Source organism: Dermacentor albipictus, chromosome 1 (assembly GCF_038994185.2).
Source record: "Dermacentor albipictus isolate Rhodes 1998 colony chromosome 1, USDA_Dalb.pri_finalv2, whole genome shotgun sequence".
Lineage (NCBI taxonomy): Eukaryota > Metazoa > Arthropoda > Arachnida > Ixodida > Ixodidae > Dermacentor > Dermacentor albipictus.
Window position 1 is genome coordinate 270,528,727 of NC_091821.1, and position 16,830 is coordinate 270,545,556.

The window sequence follows — 16,830 nt, forward strand, 5'->3', positions numbered from 1 at the left end:
TGGCAAATGTAGTGTGCTTCTTCCTATGCTACTGTGTATATTGTTACGGGAGGAATTTACCTAGATAGCTCAACAGTAACACACGTCCTGTATCCACATGACCTGGTTGTGCGTTCCTCAATTGACTATGTGATCGCCTATGTTGCTTATATTCCTGATGTATGTTTCAGTAAACTTAGTTGTGAGTCGGTGCTTGTCCTGTGTCCTCTCACTCCGTCGTCGTTTTGCTCGCACTATTACCATTATGAAGGTAATATGGGTTTCCTGGCTTACCACAATGCCGTTTGGGGTACTCTGGTATTCCAGAACATTCCAGCAAAATGTTCCTCCTCGGTGCCCCTTTTAGACCAACTGAGCCACTCACCTGATCAAAGGGAAGCAATTAACACTTACCCATAAAAGCTACTGGAAACCACTCCTGGGTATGACATTTGCTGTAGGCTGGCAGGGTTCACAGCACACTTGGGCTTCACAGGTTTACCCTGGGAAGCGGATCATAAGATAGCACTGCATTTGTGTGATACCAGAATAGTAGAAGGGCAGCATGAAGTGCTCATAATAATACTGGTCTTCGAGTTTATTTCTTTGGCAGGATCAATGCAGGTGACGCTCATGGGAGCATCATGGAGCAAGTTGATATACAACATGAATTGCACTGACTCTGGGATTGGTGCATGCAACTCACATAAGAGAACCTGTTTCAGTACCAAAGACGCCCAGAAAGAAGCCATAAACAGTTGAAATGCACACTAACGCATCACAAAGTGGTTTATGCACATCAACACTACCGTCATAATTAAGCAAAAAAAAAAGAACTTGCCGTGGTTAGGTAGGCCTTGTGTGAAATTGGCCCATGTATAGGTATTGCAATGACTTTGGGATTTGCCCTCACACTTTGCAGCAGCATCTTTGACACGTGCAGCTACGGACGACGCTTTCACGTTGCCATGTTTACGGGGTGTTAGGTGTCTTCACTGTGCTCTGCTTATACACGTGTAGAGGGCATGGGAGAAGTAGCAGGGTGCTTGGTCCCCCAGATGAACACCTAGTATTGTGAATTGTGTGACTGAGTGTCTGTTTTAGCAGGCAAGTAAATGTATAGCATTGTACATGCATAATGTCATCTGCATAATGTCATCTGCAGTTTGTCTTAAAAGAAGTGATCCACAGAACTGAAAAAAATCAGCTATTCCTGAGGCACCCAAATATTAATGACTAAACAATAAACGAAAAGCATTAAAGCCAAAAGGCAGACATAAGAAAGACCATATGAAGCTAACAGATAGTGAAGCCAAGGAATGCATAGATGAAATTATTTGATTTTAATTGAGGCTTAGAAGTGGTAAAGTAATGGGAATTGAAAGTGGAAAAAAAAATTATGCAAATCCCATGCACTGTGGGAATCAATGTAAGTGAAGGTTCCCGTGCTGGATGCTTTGATTGGCGATAATTTGCAGTGATGTTGACGGCTAACGCTTAATCTCTTCAACGCTTAAGGCTAAACTCCATGAGCGCAATTTTGTGTACGACAGCGACGAGCGACGGCTTCGAGCGACGGATCGGGCCGTCACGTGAACAGATCGCTCGGTCTTGTCGCACGATCGCTCGGTTCTGCAAATCTAGAATTTGTCGCTCGTCGCCCGGAAGTGCTACGAGCGACTAGCCAATAGCGCGAAGCCGGAACTGGATGTACATAACTCAAGTACTTCCGATTGTCGCAGGGAACGAGCAAACGATTGAATTTTCATACGTGCAAGGATAGGAACCTACTGCAAGACTTTCAGAAATATTTTATGCTGCTTTTTACAGTAAAACACATCAACTTAAGGTAATAAAGCATGCGTCACGCTAGTTTCGGCGCCTATATTGCTGCCCTCATACCGGCAACACTGGGGAGACATCGCTCGAAGTCATCGCTCGCATGGGGTGCAACTTGTAGGCGACGAGCAAACGCGACAGCCATCTCCATCGCGTCGCTTGTCGCTGTCGCGTGCAAGATCACTTGCATGGGGTTTATACTTTAGGCTAACACGAGAGTGGTGAGTTGATGTTAAATGTTACCTTGCGTGCACCACTGCTGTTTGTCTGCATAGTACACAGAACACACAGGGAAAGGTATTTGCTTGAGGCGTTGTTGTGTGCCATATTTTATAACCTCTCAGAGGCTTGAGCGTCGTCATTTCCTCACATGGCACATCGCATTGTGGCAGAAGTATTAAACTTGAATTGAATTATGGGGCTGTGCGTGTCAAAACCACATTCGGATTATGTGGCAAGCCATAGTGGCAGACTCCGGATTAATTTTCACACCGTGATGTTCTTTAATGTGTCCCAAAATCTAAGTGCACGTGCGTTTTCTATTTCGCCACCGTCGAAACGTGGCTGCCGCGATTGAGATCAAATCCACGACCTTTAGCAATGCCATAGCCGCAAAGCTAAAGCGATGGCCACAGAAGTCCTGATTTGACAGTCGACCACTCCTATAGTGTCTCCTGGAGCCTGCAGTGCGCTTTAATTAATGCGGCTCTGATTCTGTGCGCCCTGCGTAAGTTGCCCACTTCACATCTTTGCATGGCATTTATTTTCCAGAAATAGCAGCAACGTACTGCACCGTACCTTGAACTTAAGCTTATCCTGTTTCTCCGCAACCGCTGTCGTATAGTAGTGAAGTTTCCTTGCCTTCTCATGTGATCTCCCCCCTCTCTTATATGGGAACTGCCTCTTCTCCCTTCTTTCTTCTCTTCTCTAGAGTTACAGGTTAGTAGAAAGGGAAGCGCTGCAGTTTCTGCAATACTTCTGAGGGGAGTATCAGATAATTACAGCTGTCAAGCGGCTAATGTGGCGGCGGCCAGGGAGCTCCAGAGGGCATTGTGCACATTCGACGTGGTGGGGTGAGACGAGTTTCTCCCAGAGCCCTTCCTCTATTACTCGCGCCTTTCATCTATATACATGCTCTGAACCATTCCCAGACATGGTGTGCACGACAGCAGCAGCCTACAGCAGCAGCAGCAGTGGGAAAGTCGAAGGAAGAGAAAAAGAAAGCTTTGCTTTAAAGAACAACTTGCTGCCGATAGGAGCCACACCCAGACGCTCCACACTAAGCGTGCATTCCCACAACCACATTCTTGGGTATTTATGCATGTGAACAAGATATAACCCTGGGAGTGTTAGCCAGTGCCACCCATGGCCATGACGGCAGATTTGGGTTTGGCTCCCACCAGGGACAAAGTTTTTTCTATCCACTTTCATTTCCCTTTACCTTTGCTCTAATTAATACAACAAAAAGTTTCCCATATTCATTCCTTGGCTTCGTTATCTGTTGACTTTGTATGGTTCCAACTAACAAATATTAGGCCCCTCGGCTCCCCTTCTCATTCAGACATAAAAAGAGACATTTATTAGGGTTGCATGACACGAAGTACTGCTTTATGCATTCTTAAGATAATAAGCTATTGTTGCTTACTGGCACTGTGAAATTCTGTGCACTGTCAGAAGCGCTGACATTTCACCTAGCTTGTTCAATAAATTCTTCAGTGCCCTCACGTTGTTAAAAAAAATTCACCACAATATTCAAGAAATTACCAGCTGCGAAATGCGATACATTTTCAATTACTGTTTCTATATTGTCAGCCCTGCAGGTTTCCATGTCATCCGCACTGATCTAGCCATTTATGTCTACAAAAACATCCATTTGTTTCTCGTGAAGCTAGCATAGTCTCTTCCTTCAAGTGCACTTGTCTGGGTAGGCAGCTGGACTAGCACTTCGTATTAAGTGGATTTTCTTTGCATCAGGTCTATGGCAAACAAACAAATGTTCACATATTGTTCCTCATATTCAAAAATTCGGCACAGCTGGGTTCATCTTAACAACATCTACTGTAGTTGAATAAGCAGCATCTACCAGCTCTGCCATTACACGTAATTTATAAATATCTTCAACCCAAGCATTTTTTTAGATTCATGACATTTTTAAAAGCAATGCAGGAAAATACATGCTTTGTTGAAAAATAAGTACGGCTGAACCTTGATATAACAAACTACAACTTCTATTAACATCTTGTCCATAGGACATATATTTTGAACCTCAATATAATGAAATGTGTTCATATACAATTTCAACGTGACAAAATTTCACTGGCACAGCAAAGGAATACCAAGACAATAAATGAAAGCTTCCGCAGATGCAGATGGCCAAATGGTTGAATTACTGTATAGGCTCGTGTATTGGGCTGCACCTTGGCAGCCCAATATTTGAAGAAATAAAACAATTCAGCAGAGAAGCAATCACATTCAGTGCCCCAATGCCACGCGCACGCATTGGTAAATTTTTGCTCGCTGCATACTTCTGCAAGCCACTACTAGATGGTGAGAGCTGCGCATTACATCCGGTACATGCGGTACATCCAGGGATCCAGGGTGCGCATAAGTCAAGACTGTGCCGGCATCATTTCAACAAAAAGGTTCAGTCCCTTGCAAGAGCTGCACTTCACCAAAATTGTGAACAAAAAAAAAGTGCGGGCCTTACACGAGTCTATATGGCACATGCGGACGCTTGCGATCACACCTTTCAAATTGCGTGCCGTGTATGCGACCGCAGATGTGGAGTGGCATCATGTTTCGTATAAAGCCTAAGTGCGATAAGATCATACACGCTCCGCAGGCTGTATGCTTTAGGTGCAAGTGAAAGCGTGTGAGGGAGAAGGATGGTGGCTTGATGAGCGCTGTCTTCCTGTGCAAAGGGGGAGGGGAGCGAGCTCGAGCAACGCGATCAAGTGAGGGGCCGGCTGGCGGTGCGCCTCCTTTTCTAGCGTGGCCATGGCTGCAGATGGCTGTCCGCATGACTAAAGCCATACGCAGCCCACACACTTTGTTTTAGAGCTAACCTGTCACATGTGCAAAGACTGGGTGAACTGAGATGGCATGGCATCGTTTACTGCCTTCCTTTAGCGCTGGAGGATGCGTTGAAGTGGGAGGCAGACGAAGCATTCACTCCCCACTGCCGGCGCTTTTCATAATACTGTCTCACTGCGGGTGACATTATCAGCCGCGGGGGTGGAGTGGATATGAAGATGTGGCTGGCTTCACTATGTACCGCTGATGCAAAGATATCGTTGACACAGCATGAAACCGTATGTTTCATCACCGACTCTCAAATTCAACAAATATTTTTTCTTATTCAAATTTGCTTTTTCGATTGCCTAGTAAGTCTGAAAAGAAAAATCCATTGGCGACTGTACCTATTTGCATAAAAGGTCAAATTTCAATATAACAATATGTTCATACAACGAAGTAAATTGCTGATTTTACCAACTTCATTATATTAAAGTTTAGCTGTAGTTACAGAAAAATGTCAGGCAATTTTTGCTAAATGTAAGCACTGAAAAATTAGAAGCCTGCACATGAGGCATCAGACTGTAAATTCACTCCATGCTTTCTCAATTACTGGTTTGTACTAGCCTGCAGTGCATGTGACTATCTGTGGCTCAAGAGGCTCAGTCCACTGAGTTGTAAACACCACTGCTATTGTGTTTCGGAGTAGTTTGTAGCAGTGTAGACAAAGATGCTGCAGTTCCTCTTAAAGCGAATCGCTTTCTTTGGCTCTTCTGCTCATTTTTATGGTTGGTGGCAGGACTTCCTCGATGTAAAAGGCACATGCTCTCACACAACCTACTTGTTGAACGTATTCATTGTCAAACACCATCTAGAATGAGATGCACATGCTGTCATGTGAAAGCTTTGCGATATGAAAAAGTTTAGACGCTGTAGATGGTGGCACTGTGTCATGTTTCTCTGCCGCCTGGGCTGACGGTTGCGAGGCGTGTTCGTCGCCGAAGTCTGCTGTAAGTCTTTTGTCGAGATGTGCCGTTCAGTCCTGCCAGCTCACCACAGTTTCGCTTACATGAACTACCACAGTGCGTGGGATCTGCATAATGTTAAAGACAATTGTCGGAGCAGTATGTGGCTCCCATGGAGTAAACAAGAAGAAAGGGCAGGTGCACAGTTGTCATGCTGCCATCGTCACCATGCCACTGTCGTCGCACTATCTACCAGGACATGTCGATGACAATTTGTGCTGCCATCATCAAACACCATTATCAATGTCATCGGACTACTTCCGAGGTATTGCTACTGTATCCATTGGCTTTCTGCTGCCCGCATAAGCTATTTGCTTATTTTGACAATCATCTTAATGGTTCCTTCTTAAGTTTTTTTCCTCTTTAAATGTGGAAGTTTTTCTGAAACACATTCTGTTAGTTTCTTAAATACAACAAATGAAAAATTGGCTAAGTTCGTCACCACCATTCTTTGGACCGAGTAAAAATATTATGAGGAAACCAACCATAAATGCAAAAAGTCACAATTTTGCCCAAAAGGCGAAGCATCGATTGCAATAGCAAATTATTAGACAGCTATACGAAGTAAGGATAGCAGTTTTATCGGCTGTATAAACACGTAAATATTAGATTACTAAATAAATTGACAAGCATGGTGCCATGCGTGCACAGGCAAACACAGCTCACTTGATGACCGCGGACACTCTCAAAACGCTGGTGTGAGGAAGAGCGGCAGCAGCAGCAAGCAAAATGAACTTCGTGCTGCCTCTTGCTTCAATGCAAACTAAGCATCGAGAACACAGCGCACACAAAACTATCAGCCCTCAGCACAACGAAACTCTGTACTCATCACAGATCGACAGGGCCCACGTGGCCACGCCATATGCGGCTGCTGCCAGAGGCTGCATATTACCATAGAGAAACATACCTACATAAAGAGCGCCTACTTGAGCCGCTTCACGGCCAAGCAAGTAACGGTCTGACCACCCACCAGGCAGTGTAGCAATCTCTGCTTCCACTTCGCCTCAAAGGTTATCATACATCCACCAGGTTGCATCCACGCATCCTGTTTTCATAAGACATTGATGCTGCACTGGTCATGTGCCACTGGTTACCCCCACCCCAAATGCGCTTTTCAATGCATCACATTACTTTTGCAGTAAGGCATTTCCTTTTGTCTGCAGAAACAATTTTGCTATTTCTTGTGTTAAGAAGACATTTGTTATTCTGGGTAAGTGCAATTTGCAAGTGTAGCATAGAACATGAGCCATAGCGCCCGTTTCCCATGTACCCACCCGTTTGTTCTTGCACCCATCTTTTCCGGAACAGCATGTGCACTGCTCCAATACGTAATTTTCCAAAGGTCACTCGCAAGGCCTTTGGTTTAAAGCACAGAATTTGTTTGCTGTGGCTACCCTGCATCATCACACAAACAATTTATTTGGTGCGGCTCGAGCAGCGTAATGCGCATTTGGGATTGTTTTGTGAAGGCTTTTTCCTCACTGTATATGCACGATGCATGAAACTGGGCCGGTTCGCAGGTGCCAGTTTTACTTTACAGGCTGCTTGTCATGTCTTTGATTTGTGTCTGTCTGTGTCTTAATCAAGTGTGTGATCCAGTATTCTTCGTCTGCAGTTCCCAATATAAACAAGAAAAAATTAACTTTTTTGTATGGAACCACTGCTTCCTATTGTGCACAACTGAGAAAACCAGCTCAAAAACGGCAAAAAATTGCAATAGGAACAGCTCTGATCGCACAATTTTTCCAATCTGCATAAGCTAATTCAGCCTTGCTTAGGTTCTTCGAGAAGCTTGGCTGTTTTTTCAGTAAAAAGGTTGCGATCAGGAAATTTATTACATCTGAATGAACGGCATGCTCAAAATGAAATATTAAAGTTCTTGCACTCCACTATACACTCTAATTACAGTTTACACCCTTTGGCGTGCCCCTTCTGCCAGACAACAATAATCGTCATCTGCCTTGATGCGTTTCCTTTCTTTAACGCTACGAGCCCGGAACTTTCCGGTAACAAACGGCACGCGCATTATCAGCATAGAACAATTTACACCCTTTGGAGTACCCCTTCTGATAACGCACATGCTGTTCGTTACTGGAAAGTTCCGGGCTCGCAGCGATAAAGAAAGGAAACGCATCAAGGCAGATGACGATTATTGTGTGGCAGAAGGGGCACGCCAAAGGGTGTAAACTGTTCTTAGAGTGTAGATGATGATGAAGATTTTAACAGCCAAAGGTGAACCAGAAGTGAAAATATTGCCATTGAAACCAAAAACAGAGCTAAAGCATGGGTCCAAAATCTCAGAAGACAAAATTAGCGGTCTGACCAGCTGCTCGGGGCACTGGCAGCAGTGCAGCAGCTCAGCTGCAGGACCCTACAGAAGTGTCCCCTCTTTACCTAGATGTTTCTCTACGGTATTACTTTGTAATATAGCTTGTAGCAACGACATGTTATCGCTAGTCATTCACTCATTCTACGGACCATTATAAAACGTTCCACTTCGAACATTTGTGTGCTGTCGGAGTAGTCCATCACCCATGCTTCAGTGCATTGACCCAAGAGTACACCCATTCACTTATTTTTGATATGTGGTTCGTACAATGAGCGTAAGTTTGAGTGTGAGTTGGCGGAGGTTGTGCATATGGGCTGACTTATTTTAAATTTTCCAGCATTTTTAAAAATCACCTGTAGCAGTTAATAATTCTTGTTCTTGCGCTGGATTATTTGAACATGGGGACATTACAAGCACACGAAATCAAAACACATATTCAAGAAACTGACAAAAATTCACTATTTATCTTCTTAATGAATCATTTTGGGGCACATACTGCAAGACATATTCACTAGAAATGAATTTCCAAGATGAGACCAGAGGTACTATTTCCCAAAGTGTGGAACGACATATGAGGGCGTTCCAGTTACTTTTCTGCTTCACTGCATAAAAAAAATAGCTTTGTAGGGGTGTGTGAATATTCGAAAAATTTGAATATTATCGAATATTATATTTTTAATATTCTTATTCGGTTCGGAAAATAGATATTCGAAAATGTTGGAATATTCGGTTGGATACAAATATTCTAATCAAATCGAATATATTATTGGCTGTGCGAGAGCAAGCACGCTTCTTAGCATTTGTTCCTATCTAATCTAAGAATATTGGGGTGACCTTGTGCTGAATTTTGTGATGATTTCATGCTGCTAGCGAAATTTCACTTGTAAATTACACTTAGCCGCTAAACGTGTAAAGTTTGTGAAAAAGCCAGTCTTTCAGTAGCAAGGGGTACGGGTTTGCGGACAGCGAGAGTGCACTTTATTTTATTATTATTATTATTATTTTTTTTTTTGGTGCAGCGCCACCCCCAATTCTGAGCTTATTGCTTGACAGCAAGTGCGATGAGTGACAAGTGGCACTGGGTCAAATGCCCCCGAGTTAACGGGCATTTGATGTGGTATAATAAGGCACAGGCTGGCTAGGAAAGCTAGTGGGAATTATTAAATTTCCCAAGTTAACAAAACCCTAATACACAATGTTTTAATCTAACGGCTTACTAGTCTAGTTTTTTAACATTAACAATGCAACTGCAATGTTCCAACATAACAAATTAACCCAACTTGCTAATAAATATGTGCGCATTCATTATTCAATATTCGATTTGATAACTTAAGCTAAGTATTTGTATTTAATTCGTATTAGAAAATTCTGATATTCTCACACCTCTAGTGTTGTTAAAAAAAGTCGCAGCATCGATTGCGATAGCATACGAACTAAAGATATTGCTTTTATCGGCCGTATCAACTTGTAAACATTTGCTTGCTAACTAAATTAACAAGCACGGTGTCAACGCGCACAGCACACATGAACACACCACACCCAATGACCGCGGACACTCGCTGTCAAAACGCTGGCGTGAGGAAACACGGCAGCAGCAGCGATGGAGTGACTTTCGTGCTGTCTATCACTCCCAATGCAAACTGAGCACCGAGAACACAGCATGCACAAAGCTACGAGCCGCCGACAAACCTAGCCTCTGCCCCCAATGCAGATCGCTCTCAAGATACGGCCATGCGCTACCGCCACATGCGCAGTTACAGCCAAAGTAGAACTATAGAGAACTTTTCTAGCCTCTACAGTAGAACGCTGCCCTCTCCTCCCCTTGGTACCTCACAACGTTGGGTTCTTCGCACGCCATGGAAGACTGCGCGCTTCCTCTGCGCTTCCATCCCTTTCACATGGGCGAGATTGAGCCACAATCGTTGCCTCTCCTCGCACGGTTTCACTCGCACATACAACGTAGCGCGCACGGCGACAGCTTTATCGCCCTTGGACTTTATACGGATGCGACGGCAGAAATGCACTTGGAGTGTCCATATAATTGCTGTCGCAATAAAAACTAAGTGGAACAACATTACATTTTACGGCGAATTTGATGGCGCACACCTTCAAACTGGTGTCTTTCTGGAAATTCATTCCAAGTGGATATGCCTTGCAAGCTCACCGACCACAATTCGTACAATATGTGCCTTAAAGTAATTAGGAAGTTAATTAGTTCCTTTTTAATTAGATGAACATGTTTCGATTTCTTGTTCAAGTAATGTCCGTCTCTCTGAATAATCCAGCGCAGGGGCTAATATTAAGTTATCTGCGACAGATGCTTTTTAAAAAGGCCAGAAAACTTAAATATGATCACCCCGTATATAACATGTGAGAAGTTTACTATGCCAGGAAGTGGTGCTACTCCCTTTGTCACTGTGTAACAAGTGGTACTCGCTCTTGCAGACGTCCTGGGGTTGATTTCCTTTCTTTGAAGGAACACTGGCAGATGAGCGAATTTTTTGACCCTTGAATACAGCAGTGCATCATGAAGGGCTGGCAACACAGGCAGCCCTTGTGTAACAGTGGTCTGTAGTCCTGGCCACACAGATTCAGTCCATCCCTTAATACACCAGTCACTATTTTTGCAGCCAACTGCTCCACACATCTTCCTACTACCATTCAACATTTTGCAGCATTAATGAAGCTCAGTGTGTTAGTGGACTGGGTGATCACACATTTGTATTTCCGACAGCTGATCACATATTAGCAGAGTATAAATGGTAATCGTTTCGCATTTGTGGAGACATGCCACTAGAAGTGCCATCTCGTTTCTCGAGAACAAACTAATCTGCAAAAAGGGTCTGTACAATAAACAAATATATAGAAAGGACTGGCACGACCGCAGCAATACTACATACTGTATGTTATTCTATATATAGTACAATGAAACAAGGGATAATATACTTACTTTATTTTGAGGCCATATTCCGGCCTGCACTGGTGAATCATGTTAGCAATATTGGGATTTCTGTTTAGGAAATCAAGTACTAATTAAGCAAGTGTCTGAGTACCATAGTTCTGAATATCGGTGTTCTAAGTCGGCTGTTCCTAAGATGGCGTTATGTATTGTCTGGGAAAGAAAATGAAGACTGAGTATACTGGTCACATGGAATTTCCTACTGCATATACATGTCCGATTTCACCATCAAAGTCAACTGGGTGCAGGGTCACAACCATTATAATACCGTTAGTGCCCAACACCTGAGGCAGCAGCACCATCGTGTGGTACCACCTTCCTGCCTGGTGCGCCCTTATTCTGACAGACCGTTTAAGCCCAGTGTGTTTTTGCCTGCTTATGCTGTGTTGCACATGTAAATAATACGTTCTACAAAAATGAGGCTGATTTATTGATATTGTAAGCAGCACAAGCAGTTCTGCAAATGTGAGCGATTATATGCACCATAACAATTGCATTTCTGTGCAAAACTTGTGTGACGATTGAGCAAGGAGTGTTTCGCCCTATTCTGTTGCCCATGGATGCGGCATTCATACATACCTCATTCTGCAGAACAGAGTCTGGTGTATGATATTGTAGGCTGTCTACAAAGCCATGGAAACATAAGAAATGTGGCCAAATTAGCATGTTTCTGATGGTGCCATCAGGTGGCGTCATCCTCTGAATTGGTTCCAAGTGGCCACTTATATGCCTTGCAAGCTCAATGGAAACAGTTCATAAATTGCAATATGGGCCAAAAAATAGTTAAAAGTTTGTCAAATTTTGTTATTCAATTAGCCCTTTCAGGGTCAATGACGTAAATATTCGGCACCGCAAACAAGCCCAAAATGGTTTTTGCCATATATTTACGGCACCGTCCGTATGTTTAAAAAGCACGCCAATTTCCTAACTTTTTCTTTTCTGTGATGTGCTGCCACTATGCTAGGAATACAGGAAATTTTTTTCGCACGCCTCCCTCTTTTGGTTTTCGTTGCATGGCTTGTTTTAAAGCTAGTTTGCTCCGGCGCATCTATGTACTAGTACCACTCGTGCATTGGTGCGCGCGCGGTCGGGCGGCGTTTTGGGTACAGTTTAGGTTTTGTTCCACGGACGGTTTCGGCTTCTTGCACTTGCAAAACTGATGGCTATCTCGTTACTAATTGCTCAAAGGGAGACCGCTTGTTTCTCGCTCGTTTAGTGCTCACAGGGGTGCAAATACAAAGGATGCCGCTGTGCATGTGTTTCCGTTTCTTTTCTTTTTTTTGGACACTCGCTAAAACTAATTGCCTCTGGTTGGCGATAAGATGAAGATTAGCAGAAGTTTGTCACACGTTTTGCTTTATTGATGGGCACACAACCACACAGTTTTCTTGAGGGCGTGCACCTACGCAGTTCGATTACGCTATGGATGTACATATTAGTGTAAGAGCAGGAACATTTGAGACATGAAATATTCTCGTGTGCACATTTTCAAAGCCTTGAACTGTGAGTATAACAATGCCTCAAATTTTTAATTCTTGTAAGTTTACTTCCTTTTTTATTGTTATTCATGAATGAAGAGTACATATATACCAATGCGAAATACTTTTTTCTCACTTTACGGTCACCCTATAAAAGATACGGTAAATGTTTTTCAATATAGGTCCCTAATTAGAATTGGAATCTGCAATTAAAAAATCGACCCTGGGCGGTCGCACACGGTGAAAAAAATCAACCCTGAAAGGGTTAAGCATTACGATTTCTCATGCAGATAATGCATGCCTCTTCAAATAATCCAGCTCAAAGAGTACAAATGTGCCATCTGCTACAGGCAATATATAAAAGTTCTGTTAAATATTAAAATGTCCCATATAAGGGATCATAGTGCGTGTGTGTAACAAACACAATTTGCTTTCTATTTGTCAGCAGTGCACTGATAGCAGCAGCAGCAGGCCAGCACACCAAAATGGCACGAAAAAAGTGCAGGAAGTGCTTCCAACCCTATCCAAGGGGATGCGTGCAAACTTACAGCATGATTCTCAAACCACAGAGTGTACGAGAAGTGCAGGTCCCCATCCACCCACATGGCAGTGAAGGATCCCTCATGGCTGTAACGCTGGGCAAACTCCCAGCCTTTCCACACCTGCAAGGCATAACAGAAAAGCACAAATCTCACTTTTACTAATGGAAGTTTTTCACGCAATTGGCAAGCTAGCCTGGTGAAGCACCAATCTTTGACAGCTACGACAAGTGCAGCTAGTATTGACTTTTTCTGCAGCTCTGCAAGTTGATGGCCTTGCAAAACTGCAGCCCTTGAAAACTTTCATCCATAGACTGCATTCCTACTTTCTTCCTGAGGAACACAAGACAGAGACACAAATTAACAAGGAAAGCAACCAGATAGGTGCTATGAAACTTCATCCCTACTTTCAATGCACAGTGCTCAGGTTGAAACGTGTTACCACTGACAATGTTCCCCCTTCTCCCCTTTTTACTTGAAACATCCTTCAGTTTGGTCAGCATAGGGGTCGCTTGCTAAAACTACATTTAACGAAAACATGTAAAAAATTCTGAACTATTATCGCTTATATCTTTGCAACCGCACTACCCACATGCCTTACTTTAGTATCGCTGTTTCAATGAAAGAAGCCATTACTCGATCATGCATGTATTACGTGCACAGATGGCGCCATTGTCGCACACATAATGAAATCTGAGCTAAATTTAACTGCTTGTTCGACATTCAGAGAAGCATAGCTTGGCAGTATGTTTGTGGATCCGAGTGTGAGTGGTTGCATTTGAGAGCGCTCAGTCTGCCATAGTAGGGAAATTCCATCAAACTCAAACCTGTGCTTATCAGGAGTTATAAGGCTTACAAGTGTGCAATTTGTTGCAGAAATTTGATGGTTGCTCGGCTACGACTCCCTCACATTCGACACAGAAGGTCCAGAAATGGTGGGAGGAGACTCGTGCAGCAAGACAGAGGGATGACAATTCTTGCCCACCACGGCAAGCCCACAACGAATAAGGGAGTGAGCATGATTGCAAGATTAGACTGTAGGACCGCTACTAGCTGTATCAAAAGTTAAGCATGGAAACTTTGTAACATGTGAACAAATGTCACATGTGTATTCGCTTACGTCAATTCTGTACACTAGTGCCCATACACCCTAAGCAGCATGCACAATGTTTCACATATTCCACTGTGGCTGTGTCCCTGTGATAGAGTCTACCCAATAATTTTTTTTTCCGAGTATGCTATGCCACGAGATGTGGTGGTGTTCCATCCAGAACTTCCAGCATACCCATGTTTGAGAACAAGGTTACAACTATTGTTATATTTCAAAGGGACCCAACTACCAGTGGTCATCATCATCAATAACAACAGCAAGCAATGGTAGAAAGCTCAAAGCGCTTATAGTATGAAAAATGGCTCCTGGAAGCCAAATGGCATTCAATTTTCACTTGTAACTATAAAAGCATATGTGGACCTTTCAATGAGAACTTTGGGGAGAGCTGAGGACATTTGCATGGCAGCCAACGTACAGAACAGTTGAAAAAGTCCAGCCAAATTATGGCACTAGCACAATAGTAAAAAAAGCACAAGGTATCACTTGCACAATGCAAGCAAAGCTGAAAGGGCACGTAGTCTTGAATTCTCAAAGAAACTTCATGAATTTAAGCAGTTCAGTCCACTTATGATACTGACAAGCTAGAAAATTCATCACTATACCCGCTTATTACAGTACAACCTCATTGATATGTTCCCGTTTACGTACGTTTTCCCAGCGCCAACATTTGCAATCAAGAACACAAAAAATGACCCAATAGAGTAACATTTTTTTTACCGGTTCATACGTTCCCGGAAAACACGATTTTTTGGTGCCAACGTTCAGTACGTTGACAAACTGTGATCGTATATGTTTTCCGGCCACTAGATCCCATGTAAACAAGAAAATGCGCGAGGCGCGCACGACTGAGAACAGTATATAGTGTTACGAATGGCCTGCCAAGGTGGCAACGTGCAGGTTATTTCAGCCCGCTGCACGTGTTTCGATCCACCCGCAGTGGGGGCGCCCTTGAGAACCAGTGAGGACAGTGCTAACCAACCGTGAACTTCCTTTGGAGAAATGCGGACTACGGCAGCTCTGGAATTTAGAGGCGCCGGCTGAGTTCGGGCGTGACCACCTGGCTACGGGGACGCAGGACAACGGACAACACGATGACTGCGCTGCAAAGGTCGTCTGCCCGCGGAGGGGGCACTGAAACCTGTGTGTGCGTGTGTGTGTTGGTAAAACGTCCCGCAGAGAGGCGGCCTGTTTACGATGACGTCGAACGTTTTGCCTCACCTAGGGATCTAGGGAACACGAAGTGTTTAAAAACGGTGGTTTGTCAGCTGCTCGTCTGTGCTCGTCGTCGTGCTCGTCAATGTACTCGTGAGCTGTGTGCTCGTTTGCTGTATGCTTCGTCTTTCGGGCTCCATTTGGGAGTCATGCTAGACTGTGTAAATGTATCCCATGTTTAAAATGTAAATACTGCAAATAAATTCTGCTCGCCTAGTCCTGTCGCCCCAAGTTCCTCCGATCGTCCTACAAGCCCGACTCCAACTCCTACATAGCCACCCGTCTCACGTAAAAACAATGGCGCGCACAGTTTCTTATTGCGGTACCAGAAAATCTCCGCCCGGGTCGTCGCATTCTGCATTCACAGCTATCGCCACCATACCTATTGCAATAAGCATGTTCACCTACCTGGTCTACAGCACGTGGTGCGTAGTGCCATTGGTAGCGTACTGCACGCATTTAGTAAGTGATAATCCAAACGCGCAGTTCCCTGCTGCAGGCGGCGCGATGCAAGCATCACGTTTTGCTTCGGCAGCATCCGGCGTAGCCCACCAGATCGATTTCGTCTCGGTTTTCCGTCGCGCCCACCACGCAATCGGAAAACAATTAAATGCGTCTCGGGCCGCCAGAGCATCACCAGCTCGACGAACGCGTGTCGCCATCTCGTGCCGCAGCAATCCGCATGACGCTCCGCATTATGTAGATGTCGGCAATGGTTGAATCTGTCAAATTTTTTTTGTTATTTGGTTCGTACGCTTTCCCAGTTAATATGTTTTTTCTCGCAATTTTTTTTTTTTCAAAACGTATGAACAAGGCTCTACATTATATTCAGGCTGACATAAAAATACTTCCCAACTTGCTTAAATAAAGACCATACATTTGTCTAATGGTGTCCTCCAATCTTAGCACAGTGTGAAGTAAACCATGTGCTTCAAAAGTCCATGTCAGGTCATCTTTGAGGCCATGCATTGTTGATGACAACACTTCATCAGCATTATTGCAGTGTAGGAGTACAGCACAGTAGAACAAGGAATGTCGCTGAAGCAGTGCACATATCTCTCTGAAAACCAGAGCTTAATCAATATACCTGGCATGCTGAGATGAAAGCATCATTATACTCAGTTAATTTCACAGAACTAATACAAAAGCTGATGACACAAAAGTATTCAACTGTTACAAGCAATGCATTGTTATATGCGGTGCCATTATGAGTAGACTGCAGTGTGTATTAAAATCTACTTTTACATCGGGAAGAGATGTTTCCTGCTAAACAAACAATTTGCAGCTCACAACCAAAATGTGGGATGTTTCAGTAACAACTATCTCCAATTATTAACAAAGTTATCA

At 43.7% G+C, this 16,830-nt stretch overlaps 1 protein-coding gene across 5 annotated transcripts in view; it reads right to left on the reverse strand.

Annotated features, from left to right (window-relative positions):
- Positions 1-16,830, reverse strand: part of HPS1 (Hermansky-Pudlak syndrome 1 protein) — a 54,060-nt gene that overhangs the window by 4,436 nt on the left and 32,794 nt on the right. For all 5 annotated transcript variants that reach the window (XM_065449642.1, XM_065449616.1, XM_065449635.1 and 2 more), the window contains exons 12-13: positions 13,170-13,283; positions 394-482 (exon numbers count right to left, since the gene is read on the reverse strand). In XM_065449642.1, coding sequence (XP_065305714.1) covers positions 394-482; positions 13,170-13,283 — 203 coding nt within the window. The remainder of the gene's footprint in view (positions 1-393; positions 483-13,169; positions 13,284-16,830) is intronic.